Consider the following 17,922-nt stretch of genomic DNA (forward strand, 5'->3'; position numbering starts at 1 on the left):
TTCGCCATACTAGAATGCAGATACCTTTAATGTTATTTAGTGTGAAAGGTCAAACATTTGTTAACACCATTCTTGGAGGTTTTGTTTGTTATGACATTTGCATTTTATCATGTCTGTTAAGTTAACTCAATAGATAAATGAGAAATGCAGTGAAAGGCTAATATTCCACCTCTCAGGGCGGGGGTCCATATTTTAGTATTGATTAGGCGGATCCAAGTATGACACATTTGACAAAAGGGAACTACTGTTAACAAATGTGTGATTAGCACTTGAAATGGTCTACGTGATAGGGCAGTGGAGCCAATAATCTTTGATTCATTGAAGATACAATTAGATAACATGTTATTTTTTTGTACCGATCGGTTAAGCTGAAGTGAATGGCCTCCCTCCTCTATTTTGTGTTCTTGTGCACCCAGAGGTCAGTGGGGGTTTGGGGGTGCTGGAGGGTGGATTGCTACATTCATAAAGCATGCCCATTTCATACTCGGGCACTTTATTTTCACAAAGTCCAAACTGTCGAAAGAAACCATCAATTATACTACCTACTCATTATAGTACTCCTCACAGGCACTGGCCATATACAAGGGTTTATAGAATTGTTATCTTCTTATCTTTGATTGCAAGTGTCTGTGAAAAGTTGTGGAAGGAAGAGGTGAAGCTGAGTTTGGAATATTGCTAGTTTAAAAAAAATGTTAAATAGAATGGAAGTACAACAAGACATGTAATTCAAAGATGTTACATTTTTTGTTCTCAGAAACTTTTGTCGTATTATAATAGCGTAGTATCTCATGTTCAAAGATCAGGTGAACATTAGTTTTGAATTTTGTACTGAATATATTTACAACCAGTCAATCATTAAAACAGTGTTGCAATGAACTATAATGTGGGTGACTCAGCTACCTCTACCTGTTTAGTCTCCATTGTAGATTCAAGGAAATCTTCTTCAGTGATGTTCCCATTTCATGGAACTGTTCACAAGTTTCCACTTGCCCCAGCTTAATTATCTTTGCCATTTATCCAAAGTAGGATCAGTTAGCAAATGGATGTTTTACTTCCTGTTCATCCCAAAGGGACTGAGACTGGGATTATATCGTGGAATCCTGATGAGCGATTGTCTAGGTGGGTCCTTAAAATGGGACACATGTGACCATTGCATCAAGCCATAGGCCGTTTTAGCTCAACTCTTTGAAAACCAAATTGCTTTCTCAGTCTTCACTCTTATTGAAACAACATGGTGAAAAACCATAATGGTGATTGTCAGAGAAGGATGAGAACAACATTGATGAATCATGAGATGAAATGAGATATTCATTAATGAAAGTAGAAACATTCTGGCTCCCACTTCAAATTTTGGGCACAAAATATTAAAGACGAGTGTGATTTGGATTCAGGACCAGCTTGCTTGAGGAAGAAGTATGCATCCCAGTCATGTTTAAATGCGCACCCCCAGCCCCCACACCCACCAGGCAGGCAAGTTAAAATCGAGCTCTATATGACAGCACTGACGTTTGAAAATAGTGTGGCTGGGGAGAAAAATCAGCACTGTAAACAAATGCAAAGTTGAATATAATCCTTTGATTAAAGTAACAGAGCGCAGAGTCTCCCTTCCTCTCTAGACCACAGTTTGAATTCCCACCAGGTGGAAAAACCACTTTCTCATTATGTAAAACCTGTCCTAGTGCCAACTGTTCCCAGGTCAGGTGGTCGAGCGCAACTGTCTGCAAGCTGAATGTAGAAGTGCCGGTACTCGCTAAGATCAGGAAGGCAGCCTAGAAACCTTGCTAAGCGAATGGATGCCAAGCAGCAATCGAAGAGTTAAGTATGGTCGAGAGGTATTTTTGATGAGTCATTTGAAGGTAGGGAGAATGTAGCAAGGCACAAATGTTCAGGTATAGAGTTGCTGAGTACTGTATTCCTTTTGTACACAATCAAAAGTTTTAAAATAGGTATCATAGAATCATACAACACAGGAGGCCATTCAGCCCATCATGCCTGTGCCGGCTTTTTGAAAGATCTATCCAATTAGTCCCAATCCCCTTTATCCAATTCCATTTTCCACCACCCTTTCAGGCAGTGCGTTCCAAATCATAACAACTCGCTGCGTAAATTTTTTCTTCATGTCGTCCCAGTTTTTCCTTAATTACTGAATAAAACCCTTCATGATTTTGAACACCTCTATCAAATCTCCCCTTAATACTCTCTGCTCCAAAGAGAATAATCCCACTTTCTGTAGTCTCTCCAATTAACTGAAGTCTTTCATACCTGGTATCATTCTAGTAAATCCTTTCTAAAGTGTGGTGCCCAGAATTAGCCACAATACTCCAGCTGAGGCCGAACCAGTGTTTTATAAAGCTTCTTTGCTTTTGTACTTTATGCCTCTATGCCAAGGATTATATCGGCCTTTTTATAACAGCCTTCTCAGCTTGTTCTGCCACCTTCAAAGACCCGCAGATCTCTCTCTTCCTGCACCCCCTTTAAAATTGTACCATTTAGTTATATTAACTCCTACTAAAATTAATCACAAATGTTGGCTTCCATGTGCACATATCTGGCATGTATTACAATTAATAGAGACTATCATAAAAACAGAAAATGCTGGAAATCTCCGTGTGTCAAGCAGCATCTTGGAGAGAGAAATGTTTCAGATAAATACCCTTCATCCGAAGACTTCGTAGAGAAGACTGATGTGGTGAAAAAACAATTATTACATAAATCTCCGCTTTGTGATGCAGCAGTTGCAAATGGCAGGCCTAATATTAGAGTGTCTAGCTAAATGCATGGGGGAAGTCCCAAGAACTAATAATGAAAGTTTGTAGAACAAAAGCCTTTTGGTGTTGGATCTGACTCTGGTGGTCAGATTCAGAAATGGTGATGTTGGACTACCTTGAATCATCACAGTCCTTGTGTTGATGGTGCTCCTACAATGGTGCTCGATAGATGCCAGGATAATAAGCAAAGAACTAAGAGTCATGATTGGAAAACCATGAACTAGGTGTGATACAAAATCCAGCAACATCTCACAAAGGTTAAGTACAGAAGAAGGAAGCTATTTGGTTCATCCAGGTCAACCTTCTATAGAAGCCTTTGTTATTGCAAGACAGCATCCAACTATCTCTTCATTAACTTGAGATTTTGCCTCCATTATCTTATGCAAGATAATCCCTCTTACCTAGAGTTGTCAACTCGGTGGGCTCAATTTTCCCCACAGCTGTTTTTTTGGCGTACTTGAAGAGTTAAGCCCGTTTTTTGGGGGCCCAACTATGCCAAAAAAAAATCATCCAAGTTTTCCCGTTTGAATTGTTGATTTTGGCACCGCCTAGCCTGTCCTTTAGCTTTGGGGGTGGAGCCTAAGATCTGCACCAAAAAGATCGGCTTGCCAGGGTACCCAGGGGCACACTGCGGGCTGAGGCTGGAAAGTGACACATACAACAGCCAACTCACAGCAACCTGCACAAGCACCTTACACATTGCAGCAACTTACCACCATTAAATTATTGAAGTGTTTATGACAAAAGTCTATCTCCCCCTCCCGTTGTTGGTACCCGTTACAATCCCAAGCCAAAGGGCCTCCTCCCTCCCCGTACCCACTGGTACCTGCTACTATCCCAGGCCAAAGGGCCTTCCGATGCTGGTACCCGTTACAATCCAAAGCCAAAGGGCCTCCTCCCTCCCGGTACCCGTTGCTATTCCAGGCCAAAGGTCCTTCCGATGCCGGTATCCGTAAAATCCCAAGCCGAAGGGCCTTCCCCCTCCCGGTACCCGCACCTAACTCTGGCTGAAGGGCCTCCCCCCACCCTCTCTCGCCCCTCTCTGCTGCTGCTGTCCGGGCCATGGAAGTGCATCTGCTGCGCTGATTTCCTTACCTGTGCCGATTTTCTTAACTGCCCAGAAGGTTTTTCCACAGCGGTCACATACGCCATCCTAAGAAAAATTGGAATACATCGGAGCTGGCCAAACCTGCTTAAATGGCCAGAATTGGCATGGGTGGCAGGTTACGCTCCCAATAAGGTTAAAAGAAAACCTAACCTAAAAAAAAATCGTAACTGAATTATACTGGCACACAATTTTGGCGAAACTTGAATATATTAATTCAGGCCAAAAAAAGCATCACGTGCCAACAACGCAGTGCACATAACTGGGGAAAATTGAGCCCTGTGTGTTTATCTGGAGAACAGCTGAATCATGAAGGTTATGAAATCCCAATTTCGATCCCTGGTCTGTGCTGAGTCAGCTGAGCTTAGCTAGGGCACCATAAGGAGCACTATAATTGATCTCAGTGCACCAAGGATTAGAGGGGGAAAAATAAGTCAGGCAGGGTTCCTGCTCCTCTGTAGGTGGGTGGGTGAATGTCAGGTTAGGATGGGATTGGGCTCCGTTGTCATGTTCCTGTGATTGAGTGGCCAACCAACATTCATCGTTGAGACTCACTCAACACCAATAACTTGTATTTATATAGGACCTTTAAAACGTCCCAAGGCGATTCGCAGGAGCGCAATCAATGAAAACAAGTCATGAAGAGTGGCTATTGGCTGAGGTCCCAGGGATGGCTGAAACCCCTGGTGCAGTGCCGCAAGAAGAATTAGGAGCAGGAGTGGGCCGTTTCGGTCCTCGAGCCTGTTCCGCCATTTAGTGAGATCATGGCTGATCTTCTACCTCAACTCCACTTTCCTGTACTATCCCCATAATACCTTCATATCCAAGAATCTGTCGATCTCTGTCTTGAATGTGCTCGGCGACTGAGCTTCCACGGCCCTTTGGGGTGGAGAGTTCCAGCGATTCGCCATCCTCTGGGTGAGGAGATTTCTCTTCATCTCAGTCCTAAATGGCCGACCCCTTATTCTGAGACTGTGACCCCTGGTTCTAGATTCCCCAACCAGGGGAAACATCCTCCCTGCATCTACCCTGTCAAGCCCTGTGAAACATACAAAATTCTTAATGAGATCATCTCTCATTCTTTTACACTCTAGAGAATATAGGCCTAGTCTGCTCAATCTCTCCTCATAGGACAATCCCTCCACCCCAGGAATCAGTCTGATGAACCTTCGTTACACTCCCTCTATGGCAAGTATATCCTTCCTTAGGTAAGGAGACTAAAACTGTACAAAATACACCAGGTGCAGTCTCACCAGGGCCATATATATTTGCAGTGAAGGAGCTGAAGCTGCAGTCTATCGGATAAGGCATTAAGCCGAGGCCCGCCCTCTCAGATGGACATCAAGGGCTTAATGGCACTATCTGAAGAATAGTGGCATTATCCTGGCCGATATTTATCCCTCAACAAACACTACTAGGGGAAGGGGCACCAGTAAATGGAGAATAGGGAGGGGAACCAGTAAATGGAGGATAGGGAGGGGAAACAGTAAATGGGGGGATACGGGAGGGGCACCAGTAAATGGCGGGGATAGTGGAAGGGCACCAGTAAATGGGGGGGGGGGATAGGGGAGGGGAACCAGTAAATTGGGGGGGATAGGGAACCAGTAAATGGGGGATAGGGGAGGGGCACCAGTAAATGGGGGGGATAGGGGAGGGGAACCAGTAAATGGGGGGGATAGGGGAGGGGCACCAGTAAATGGGGGGGATAGGGGAGGGGCACCAGTAAATGGGGGGGATAGGGGAGGGGCACCAGTAAATGGGGGATAAGGGAGGGGAACCAGTAAATGGGGGATTGGGGAACCTGCCCACACTGTGTGTGCACTAGGTCCGTGCAGTAGAGTGGTCCTGCTTCAACCCTTGCCACTGGATAAAGGCCTAGCTCTGTCAAGCCCGTGTGGTGGCTAATGTGCAACGGTCACCACACATTAAAAAAATCCACACATAGGCATCTTCCACCACCTCAGCTGGAGTTCAGGACTGGAACATCAGGTCATTCATTGAAACATCTGTGAACTCATGTGGAAGCAAGTCATCCTCGTTTGAGGGACCGCTTATGATGATGATGAGATGTGTCTCAAAGGAGATGGGGAGAAAATTATAGAAGGAGGGAAAGAGGCTTCTTCAGCAGGATTTCCCAAACCACCATCTTCACCACCTAGAGGGACAAGGGCAGCAGGTGCATGGGAAAGAAACCTCCAAGTGCCCCTCCAAGGCGCACACCATCCTGACTTGGATATATATCGCCATTCCTTGGTCGTCATTGGGTCAAAATCCTGGATCTTCCTATCTAACAGCACTGTGGGAGTACTTTCACCACATGGACCATAGCAGATCAAGGAGATTAACAATCTCAAGGGCAAATAGGTAAGCTGGCCTCGACTGCAATGCCCACATCCCGAGAATGAGTAAGAAAAAGTTAACTTATGGGATAAAATGACTCCCAAGTAGAGTGAAAGTACCATTTGTGAGACCTTGATAAGAAGGAGATTGACAAGTTTCTGACAAGGGAGTGGAAGGATACAGGATTGGCGCTGGCACAGTATGGAGACAGAACAGATCCAGAAAACTCTACTTCCTTTTGCAGTATTGGCCAAATGGACTTTTTGGGTTTCTTTTCTTGTGGCGTTACTAACTAAAGTTATTGCTCACTGCTCAGCCGGGGCTGTGTGCCTGAAACAATTAAAACCATTTTTTCTTCTGAAAGTAGAAATGCAGGAAGACAACAGATAGACTGGATTTGGTTACTCAGACTTTCATCACACCAAAATCCTGAAAGATGTATCATCAGCAAAAATAAGCCAAAATGGAACTGTCGTTTTGATCTTTCATTAGTTAGTTGGCATTGAGACATATCCATGTGGTCATGAAAGCCAGTCCCTGAGCTGAGGATTCATGCAGCATGGCAATAATGCAAGGGTGCAGGACTCTAAATACGATTTAACGAGAATTGGATCATTTTTAACGACCGTTCTCAACCAATCCTTCCAGTGGTACAGTATTACCAACATAACCACTTGGCACTTGGCTGGTGGAGCAACAGTATGCAGTGTATATATATCAAGGAAACACTCCACTAAAATAAACATATCAACTGAATATTTGAAACAATCCTAACTCAGTTCTTTTGTAAAACCACAACGAAATGTATTCAAAAACGTTGATTTGGAACCGAAAGCACTTTCCGCCCACACAGAAGACATTTAACCCAATTCAGTTTCAAGCAGCAATAATTTTGTTTCTCTTTACTGTTTAAAATAGTTTCTGAATAGGCAATCTGTAGATATAAAAAGGTTACGTAGCTTAAAATAATAAGAGGAATAAAACTCACATGATGCTTGCAACAAAAAGTACACTGCATCACAAGCTTCTGACCACAATTATCTAGTTCCTAACTTAACACTGAAATCTTTTAAAATACTAATAGACCCAGTGAATATGAATAATACATTTGTTTAAAAATGTATGGAAACCCATTTTCAAGTAAATAACATATAGACTGTTCCACTTAAACGTGATCTGGAGACGAGATTGACCATGCAGATAGATACTTTTGAGAAGTACACAAGGTTCGAGAGATCTCCTAGCACATCCAACATCCCCTTTATTACTTTAATGGGAAGTAATGGGATGTGATCTGAGGGATCCCTCAGCATACCTCACTCTTGATTTGCCTACTTCACTGTTTGCCTATTGAAAGTGGGGGGTGAAAACCAGTCTGCTAAAGATTATGGTGGACAAGAACGTCAAAAATACATATATGGGGTACATCTAGGGATGGCTACTTTCCTTTAAATTTACCTTAAAAACCTGTGTGGACTTCCAGAAAGTATTTGATATGCTTTCACGTGAGATTATTAGTAAAAATGAGAGCGTTTTGGGAATTGGTTGGGAGGTAGGAAACTGAGTGAGATCGAGGGTAGGAAGTCTGACTGCCAAAGAAGTGCCAAGTAGTGTTCCCCAGGGATCTGTTCTGGGCCTCAACTTTTCACCATATTTATTAGTGGCTTGTATGAAGGAATAGACTGTTGTATAACCATGTTTGTAGATGGCACTGAGTTAGGATGAACAGCAAGTAGGGCAGATGGGAGCAGGAAGTTACAATGGGACATAAGACAGATTAATTGAGGCAAATGGAGTTCAATGAGGGCATGTCTTGAGATCATCTACTTTGGACCCAAGAAATATAAATCCGAGTGTTTTCTAACTGATAAGAAACTAGAAGGGTAAGATTGGATATCGCTCCGTTTGGGGCGTTACCTTTTAAAAGTTTGAAAAATTAGTGGCAGGCACTAATCATTTCAAACTTTGAAAAAGAATTGCCGTTTGCGTTCCAAGAAAGAAGTGGGAGTGTTAAATCAGACACTCCACTTCCTTCCTGGAGCGCAATCGACAGCAGGTGGGGCAGTGAGTGGAGCAATGCTGCACACTGGGCCATGCAACGGTGCCACGTTGAAAGGCTCCTTCCCTCCCTTAAAGGGAAAGGCCATCGCTGCAGGCTCTACAAGGAAAAACAAACTTATCTTCTCAACGACAGCAGCTGTGATCCCTGCGATCAGCCTGATGCACTTAAGCAGAGTGCCGAGCCGATCGATTGCAGTCAGCAACTCGCGAAATAAGCTGCGAGGGAGAAGGAAACTTCTCTTTTTTTTTTACATACCTCGACAACTTCGCCTTTAAGCATCGCCCTGAAGCGGGCGGCTGCCTGATGCACGCTTCCCTGCAGCCATCGGTGTTTTCACCCGATGCTGCTGCAGGGGGCGGAACTCGATTTCGGGTCCGGGGTGATGTGCATGGTGATGATGTCACGATCTCCGGGTGAAGGAGATTGGGGCGTAACGCTGTAGCGCCGCCGCGAAACTCCCACCGAATAAGGCGGGAGTCGATGATGTCACCGCGCCCAGTCGCAAAGCCATTTGCTCCCTGTAACGCCCGCGGTGGGGGGCGCAAAGGCACCCAATTTCGCCCCCTAGGATTATGGAGGGACAAGAGATTTGAGTGTCCATGTACGCAAATGGCCAAAAGCCAGTAGGCAGCTATAAAAAGTACATACTTGGTTTGTATTCCCTTGAGTATAGGAGATTGAAGGTGATCTGATTGCGGTGTTTAAAATGTTAAAGGAATTGATAGGATAGATACAAAGAAATTATTTCCTCTCGTGGGGGATATCGAGAAGGGGGCACCATATTCTTAAAATTAGAGCTAAACCATTTAAGTGGGAAATCAGGAAGCACTTTTTCTCTCAAAGCGTTGTAGAAACTGGGAACTCTCTCCCCCAAAATGCTGTGGACGTTGAGTCAGTTGTAGCTTTCAAGACTGAGATTGATATTTTGTTAGGCAAGGTTATCAAGGGATTATCGAGCTAAGGCAGGAAAATGGGAGTTGAGGTGCAGATCAGCCTTGAATTGTTCCTATGACTCTTGTCTCACGCTTGAATGATGTAGAACATAAAGGTAGAAAGTATTGTATGTCTCCAGGTATCTCTGCGACAGAAGGCCAGATCTTGATCCGAAATTGAAATTAGTGTCACATTACCTTCCCACCTTCCTGAGGGTCTTGACTGAGATACAGTTCCATGGGCACCAGATGGTCTCCATTACTTTGCCTCAGTACTTTGCTCCAGTACTAGCCTCCACTGGAAGGATAGATGCACCATTGTCAGTGACCTCGATCAGGCCAACATCCCCAGCATCGAAGCACTGACCACACTCGACCAGCTCCGTTGGGTGGGCCACATCGTCCGTATGCCCGACGCAAGACTCCCTAACCAAGCGCTCCATTCGGAACTCCTACACGGCAAGTGAGCCCCAGGTGAGCAGAGGAAACGTTTCGACGACACCCTCAAAGCCTCCTTGATAAAGTGCGACATCCCCACTGGCACCTGGGAGTCCCTGGACCGAGACCGCCCTAAGTGGAGGAAGAGCATCCGGGAGGGCGCTGAGCACCTCGAGTCTCGTCGCCAAGAGCATGCAGAAAACAAGCGCAGACAGCGGAAGGAGTGTGCGGCAAACCAGACTCCCCACCCACCCTTTTCTTCAATGACTGTCTGCCCCACCTGTGACAGAGAGTGTAATTCCAGTATTAGACTGTACAGTCACCTGAGAACTCACTTTTAGAGTGGAAGCAAGTCTTCCTCGATTTGGAGGGACTGCCTATGAGAATTGATTGAGTACTTTGCCCAAGTCGCTATAATTGTTAACCAGTGTTAGTGGGCTAATAAACAACCAGTCGCATAAAAGCCGAGCCAAAACTGCAGGGAATCTACTGTTTGATTTTTTAGCGATTTTTATTATAAGAAAAGAATCTGACTTCAATCTTACAAAGAGGCAAAATATTTTGCAGGTATGTACAGCAGTATTGCACAGTTAAAAATGTCAATCCCCCTTCAGATATCTGGCAAGTCATCAGTGCAAGGAAGGAAAATCAAATTAAAATGGGGGGAGGGGGGAAACACAAGGGTGGTGGGGCAAGGTGTGGGGAATTGCTTAACATTTGCTACATTTATACTGGGTTCTATACATCATATGAAAACACTACAAGAACTGAACCAAAATTAAATAACATTAAGCAAAAATTACAGCCAAAGAAAAGAAAATTGCAGACAGAGTGTGTTTTGGCTTAGTCTGACAATGGGTTACAGAGGATGGAGGAAAGTGGGAGCAGGGGAAACAAACCAGAAAAACACATGAGATGCTCTACACCTAATAAATAGTCAGTTCAAAATAACTTACACATATACATTTCCATTCATCTCAGGGCTGCAGGGGAGGCACATCATTTTTTTGTGTTCGATTTTTTAAAAAAAGGGTGTGTTATGGAAACAATTCAGATTGTGTTTGATTGTGTTTTAGGGGAAATGTACGGCAGCTCTTGATATTTGTTGGCTCAGGTTCCAATATCTGCAGAAAACACTTGTAGCTCAAAATTAATCCACCGTTGAACTGCTCCGACGGTTTCACCTGACAAAAGGTCCGTGCCGACAGCCGCCATCCAGGTGAACTTCGGCGAAATGATGGGGCCCAGCCCAGAGGTGGTTCAGCCACTCAGTTAATGTCCGTTCCATCAGATGACTGCACTTTAATGCCGTTATATACACATAGACAAGAAAAAGAAAACTTTGATTTCTCTCCAAAGTTAGAAGTAAAGATTGAAACTGCCAAAGCCTTTAGCCATCCAGTCTGTTTTTGAATGGTAGGGGCTACATATTTGCTGGTTTTCCTTTCAGAAGTAAAACTGAAGAGGGAATCGATCACACGCCGTTGATCCTTCGCCTGCGCAGTATGTTGATGTTTACCCAGTGCCAGACATTTCCATTCTGGTTATTCGGTGGTCTGTGGTTTCTTGCCTGTAATCACAAGAGATTTAAAGATCTTTATTAATATAAAATTTAGAAAACACTCAACCCTCCCCAAAAAATATTTCAGCATGTATTATACTACATGTGTGTCTTGAATGTTGTATTTTCTTTCCCAAGCTGTCTTTTTAGTCACTTAACCTATTTAGCATATTGGTACTTCATACTGCATTGAAGCCAATACATTTACAGTTTAATTTTCATCCAATGCACTTCTTCAACACTTCAAATTGTTCCCTCCACCAGTAACAGACTTGTAACTGCGAGAATATGCAACACTGTAGTGTTAGACCGTTAGTGTTAAATCCTGGAACTCCCTCCCTAACAGCACTGTGGGAGTACCTTCACCACACGGACTGCAGCAATTCAAGGCGGCGGCTCACCAACACCTCGTCGTCTCCTATTTTCTATGTTTCTATCAAGGGGTATGGCAAGAAAGCAGGAATGGGGTACTGAAGTTGCATGTTCAGCCATGAACTCATTGAATGGCGGTGCAGGCTAGAAGGGCCGAATGGCTTACTCCTGCACCTATTTTCTATGTTTCTACCTTCTCAAGGGCAATTAGGGATGGGCAATAAATGCTGGCCTTGCCAGCGACGCCCAGATCCCAGTAACGAAAAAAAAAAGACAACTCCAAATTTGGAAACAAGGACCCAATTTTCATTCATGTAGTGGCTTTTACACCGTCAGAATATCCCAAAATGCTTCACAGCCAATCAATTTACTTTTGAAGTGTGGTCCCTTGTTTTTTTTTTAGACAAAAGTGGTTGGCAATTTACAAAGGCCCTACAAACAGCAAATGAATGACTGATCAGTTTTTGGTGGCGTTGATTGCGGAATAAATATAAGCCAAGGAACTGAGTGAGAGTGCCCTGCTTTTTAAATAATGTCACGAACCTTTAACGTCCATCTCAACAGATGGAAAGGGCCTTGATTTAACTTATCGTCCGCAAGACAGCACTTCGAACAATGCAGTACTGTCTCATTAATGTGCTGGTGTTCAAGTCCTAAAGTGGGATTTGAACCCACAACCTCTTGAATCAGACATGAAAGTGGTACTTATTGACCCACCCCCAAGCTGACACTTGCCGAGTAAAATGTTGAATTGGATGTCTTTTTACAGTTGAAGTGGGTGTAGTATAAAAATGTTTAACAGCCCTCGTCATGCTTTTTGTGGAAACCTTAAAGAATACTGAATACAATATTTAAAGGAATGGCATAGAACGTAGACATATAAAATGTAGCTTTAATTTGAAACTCATTTTACATCTATTTTGTTTCACTTCTTTTGGAATACAGCAGTCGATGTATGTGAATAAAGTAAAATCTTGAATATGAGCATGTTTTGAGTATATAGAATGTTCTCTACAATACTGTGCTTGCATTTCACAATAGCACAAGAGGTTGGGATGAAAATGGCTGTTTAATGCAACTAATTGGGAAAGGAATAGTGCAATCAAGCAGACGCAGCATGGATTCATGAAGGGGAAATCATGTTTAACTAACTTACTGGAATTCTTTGAGGATATAACGAGCATGGTGGATAGAGGTGTACCGATGGATGTGGTGTATTTAGATTTTCAAAAGGCATTCGATAAGGTAACAAAAGGTTACTGCAGAAGATAAAGGTACGCGGAGTCAGTGGAAATGTATTAGCATGGATAGAGAATTGGCTGGCTAACAGAAAGCAGAGAGTCGGGATAAATGGGTCCTTTTCGGGTTGGAAATCGGTGGTTAATGGTGTGCCACAGGGATCGGTGCTGGGACCACAACTGTTTACAATATTCATAGATGACCTGGAAGAGGGGACAGACTGTAGTCTAACAAAATTTGCAGATGACACAAAGATTAGTGGGAAAGCGGGTTGTGTAGAGGACACAGAGAGGCTGCAAAGAGATTTAGATAGGTTAAGCAAATAATATTAAAAAGGGAGTTGGATAAATACTTGAAGGGGAAACAAATTAGAGGGGAAAGAGCAGGCAAATGGGACTAATTGGACAGCTCTTTCAAAGAGCCGACACAGGCATGATGGGCCGAATGGCCACCTTCTGGGCTACATCATTCTATAAGAGCTGTGTTGCACAGCTAGCTTGCAACAATATTTTATTATTATTTACAACTTAAGTCATAAGATTACAGACCAGTAGATAGTTTTATTAAAGCATGATCCTAATTAGATGGATTAGATGGATTATAACCATCAATCTGCTAGATACCAGGAGCTAATAGTCATTATTTAGGCTTAAAGTAAACAATACATGTTGCTTCTTACAGCAGACCACAGATTAACCGGGAGTGATTGAAAAACCAACAGACCTGAATTTGGTCATAATCGGGGCCACTGATTTGCAGTGATTAAATAAGTCAAATTCCATTTCCTCTTCCAGGCTGCAGACTCGACTATTCTAATATTCTCCCAGCCAACCAAATATCTTCTGTCCTCTGTAAACCAGCACATCTAAAACTCTGCTGCTTGCCCGTTACCTCTGGTTTCCTCCCTAAACCTCTCCTCCTCTCCACCTCATTCTCCTCCTTTAAGACCCACCTCTTTCAGCAAGCTTCCTGTCACTCTATCTTATTGGTTTGGCTCATCATCCATTGTTTGATTGTCTGTGTGAAGTGCTTTGGGACATTTTTCTATGTTAAAGGCACTATATAAATGCAAATATTTTTTGGATTCTGGGATTTTCTACTGGTGTTTTGTGGATTTACAATCTGTGATTCTGCCCATTTATAATCTGTGCCACCGGTTAACGGTGGGTAAATAAGTCATATTATTTTTCTATTACAGGAGATTCCAAGATTCTCACCAGTGTTTTGGTGATCAGGTTTCACCTGTTTATCTGTGGAATCTATGAGCTGGTGCTCCCGTGTAAAACTTGAAACAATCCTGAAAGCCACTGATTTGTGGGATGGGGAGGGGAGAACGTACACAATTGTAGAATACAATCCACAAATCAGAGGCAAAAATCCTGGGCAATACTGCCAATCCGCGTAATAAAAAATGAATTTGAGATTCAATCGCCCGAAAACGGCAGCCCTATATCCACAATGTGCCTTTTTTTAAAAAAAGGACATTGTCCAGTTACACTGTACTGAAGGATAGAAGAATATCCAAAAATACCTACGGTATCATTATATATATTTAGTACTTTTTATAATTATACTGTACATTTTCATGTGATTATATCTTACAAAGCCAACTCAGCAGTCATCGTGTGGGGGAGGGGAAGGGGGAAATAAAGCTTTCTCTCGGCTCATGGTACAGACTTGGAAGCATCGAGTGCAGCAGCAGTTGATTTTTGCGGCTCTGTGGTATTGGCTTTGAGTGAGATTGTTTGGCACAAAGGAATTGCGATAACAACTGGGCTTTTCCCCTGCAGAAGCTGAGGGGAAACATACTCTGTGTACATGATTCCTGTGGAAGCAGTTATGTGCAACCACAATGGCAGATTTTTATCTCTTCGAATAATACTTTAATGTTTAAAAAGTCTGGCATTGTTCTCGAAATACCTTCAAACCGTATTCGCAGCACACATATTCGCAGTGTTTTATATCGTGGCACAGCTGAAGAATGTACTTTGAACAGGTTCTATTGTTTTTTGGGGGTTAGAATCATAGAATCTTACAGCCTACCAGGAGGTTATTCGGCCCATCATGCCAAGGCTGGCTCTCTGAAAGAGCTACCAATTACTCCCAGTCCCCTACTCTTTACCTATAGCCCTGCAAACTTTTCCTTTTTTTAGTATATATCCAATTCAATTTTGAAAGTTACTGGTGAATTTGTTTCCACCGCGCTTTCAGACTATGCATTCCAGATCATACCAACAGGCCGAGTAAAAAAAAAAAATGCTTCTCATCTCCCTCCTTGGCTTTTTTGCCAATTATCTTAAATCTGTGTCCTCTGCTTACCGACCCTTCTGCCAATGGAAACATTTTCTCCACATAATTGAATTCCCGCATCCCTGGTATCATCCTGGTAAACCACCTCTGCACCTCTCCAAGGTCTTGACATCCTTCCTAAAGTGTGTTTCCCAGAATTGGACACGATACTCCCGCTAACCAATGATTTAGAAAGGTTTGCCCTTTTTGGTCTAGATATTATTTTTTGCCTTCTGTGCTTCAGGCTATTAGTATAAGTGAGCTCTGGGTCCCTACACCTCTCGTGACCGTTCCCACGTTCCCTGATATCTGAAGTAAATTATTGGAGTGCTAATAAAAGAGATCCCTTTAGATTGCTTCAGCTACTGATTGTATTCTGTGCCTTCGCGGGATTCTTCTTATCTTCAAAAGTGGCAATGTTACACTACACTAGGCCGCCTTTTGGGTTTTAGGTGCTGAACGGATTTATTAAACTGCAATAGAACAAGCAAAGAGAAGCTATAACAAAACATATTTTAGCAACCTTTGAGAGGGTGCAGAAAAGATTTACGAGAATGATTCCAGGGAGAGGGACTTCAGTTATGTTGATAGACTGGAGAAGCTGGGGTTGTTCTCTTTGGAGCAGGGAAGATTGAGAGGAGATTTCATAGAGGTGTTCAAAATTATGAAGAGTCTGGACAGAGTAGATGGAGAGAAACTGTTCCCAGTGACAGAAGTGTCGAGAACCAGAGGACACAGATTTAAGGCGATTGGCAAAAGAACCAAAGGCGATGTAAGAGAAAACTTTGTTATGCATCGAGTGGTTAAGATCTGAAATGCACTGCCTGAAAAGATGTGGTGAAATTTTATCTTTCAAAAGAGAGTTGGATAAGTATCTGAAGGGAAAAAAATTGCAAGGCTACAGGGAAAGGGCAGTGGAATGGGGCGAGCTGAGATTCGTCATGGGCTCGACGGGCCGAATGGCCTTCTTCCGTGCTGTAATCATTCTATGATTCTAATGGTTGTTAACTCCTTGTAGAAAATAGTAAACATTTCATAACTTGGCTAAAAGTGATACACTCTTTTAATGTATTTGTTTTTTAAAAAAGCGTTGCAAGTTATCTGGCTTGTCCAATTTTCTTCAGAGCTTCCAGTTATGTCCGAAATTTTCAGATCAAACTTAAAGATTTTTAAAAAGTGGGCTGATTATTACCTCCAAAACAGTAAACAAAGCTTTGTTATTTTAAATGATCTGTTTGATCCAGAAACCTGCTAATCAAATACATGGACAGATAACACAGCATGTTTGTATTTGAATTGACTAACTTGGCTCCTCCTTCAAGCAAACGGCACAGCGACCAACTGAACAGTTATCGCAGCATTGTACACAGTTTAGCAGGGACATGATTTGTGCGAGTGAAACTGTTTTTTTAACCCCCACACATGTACCATGACAGAACTGAAGAAGCCAATACCAAGCAAAATATTAGATGAAAAAGGCTTCTCTTTTTCCAGTGCTATTTTAATTTTAATTTAAAATTTGTCGTTATTAGTAATTTTTGAACTCAGGAGTTTTAAAATGTTCTAAATTCTTAAAATATTCACAGCCACTCGGGTAACACAGATTTAAAATCCTATTTTTTTCTTCAACTGTCCTTGAGTAACTTTTTTTTTCCCATTGTTTTCTGCATTTTTCTATTATTTCCTCCACATCTGTCCCAGACTGAATGGACTAAGTAGATGATTTATTTCTAGATCCCTGCCACTCAGCGGCAAGAGGAATCTCGGAGTGATGTGCCTACCAGTAATCCTTTACCTCACAGTGAGGAAGGAGAAGATGTGGGGGACGAGAAGCTCAATAAGGTTCTGGCCCAAGACAAAGCAGGAATTTAGTTGAATGAGAAAAAGCGTGGCCATGAATCATTACCGATCTGCTGTTCCAATATGTTGCCCTAAGCTGCTTTTTTGTGTGGGAGCTTGGAAGGGTGTTAGTGACAACAACTCACAACATACAGGCGTTGCACTTCCAGCAGCAACTTCAAGGCGAGCTGCCAAGACTCAGTTTAAAAATAAAGTGCCTTTTTTGGGGCCAGCTATGGTGAATCTGGTAAATTTACACTGGCTTCATAAGCACCACGGGGTGGGAGTCAGCAGAATTATAACCCCCCTCCCCCCACACACTAAACAAGCAGTTATAGGGATTAAAGTAGTTTGCAACATAACACATTTGTTGAATGCAGTTAATTGCACACATAATTAGAACCTGTGGAAAAACCAGTCTGACAGCCTGTTAACAGACCTAACTTGGTATTCGTGGAAATAAACTCGCGCTCTAACACTGAACGGACCAAACAGGAAATGATGGAAACAAACAAACAGCACATTCATTCAGCACAGAAAAATTGAAGTTTTTAAAAAATGTATTCATTCATGGGATGTGGGTGTCGCTGGCAAGGCCAGCATTTATTACCCATCCCTTAATTGCCCTCGAGAAGGTGGTGAGCCCCATTTCAGAGGGCACCTAAGAGTCAACCACATTGCTGGGTAAGGGCGGCAGATTTCCCTCCCTAAAAGGGGCATTAGTGAACCAGATGGATTTTTACGACAATCCGATTGTTTCATGGTCACCATTACTGATACTAGCTGCCGTGGTGGGATTTGAACTCCTGTCTCTGGACCATTAGTCCAGGCCTCTGGATTACTAGTCCAGTAACATGACCACTATGCTACCGTGCCCGACAATTTTTCTAGTGACAGGGTTTCTAGTAAAGTAAAAGTTTCAGCTCTCCGATGTTTCATTCTTGTCTACTTTCAGCAAAAGACTTATGGCAGAGTGA

The 17,922-nt window shown here is 42.9% G+C and overlaps 1 protein-coding gene and 1 long non-coding RNA gene across 11 annotated transcripts in view; one reads left to right on the forward strand and one right to left on the reverse strand.

Annotated features, from left to right (window-relative positions):
* LOC139267437 (uncharacterized) overlaps positions 1–17,922 on the forward strand; it is a 584,220-nt gene that overhangs the window by 553,116 nt on the left and 13,182 nt on the right. The window lies entirely within an intron of this gene.
* LOC139267436 (bcl-2-like protein 11) overlaps positions 10,144–17,922 on the reverse strand; it is a 39,872-nt gene continuing 32,093 nt past the window's right edge. For 3 of the 4 annotated variants that reach the window (XM_070885758.1, XM_070885756.1, XM_070885755.1), the window contains one exon: positions 10,144–11,215. In XM_070885758.1, the coding sequence (XP_070741859.1) occupies positions 11,120–11,215 (96 nt within the window). In that variant the 3' untranslated portion in view covers positions 10,144–11,119. The remainder of the gene's footprint in view (positions 11,216–17,922) is intronic. The other variant, XR_011593901.1, reaches the window with a different exon arrangement.

Source organism: Pristiophorus japonicus, chromosome 7 (assembly GCF_044704955.1).
Source record: "Pristiophorus japonicus isolate sPriJap1 chromosome 7, sPriJap1.hap1, whole genome shotgun sequence".
Taxonomy (NCBI): Eukaryota; Metazoa; Chordata; class Chondrichthyes; family Pristiophoridae; genus Pristiophorus; species Pristiophorus japonicus.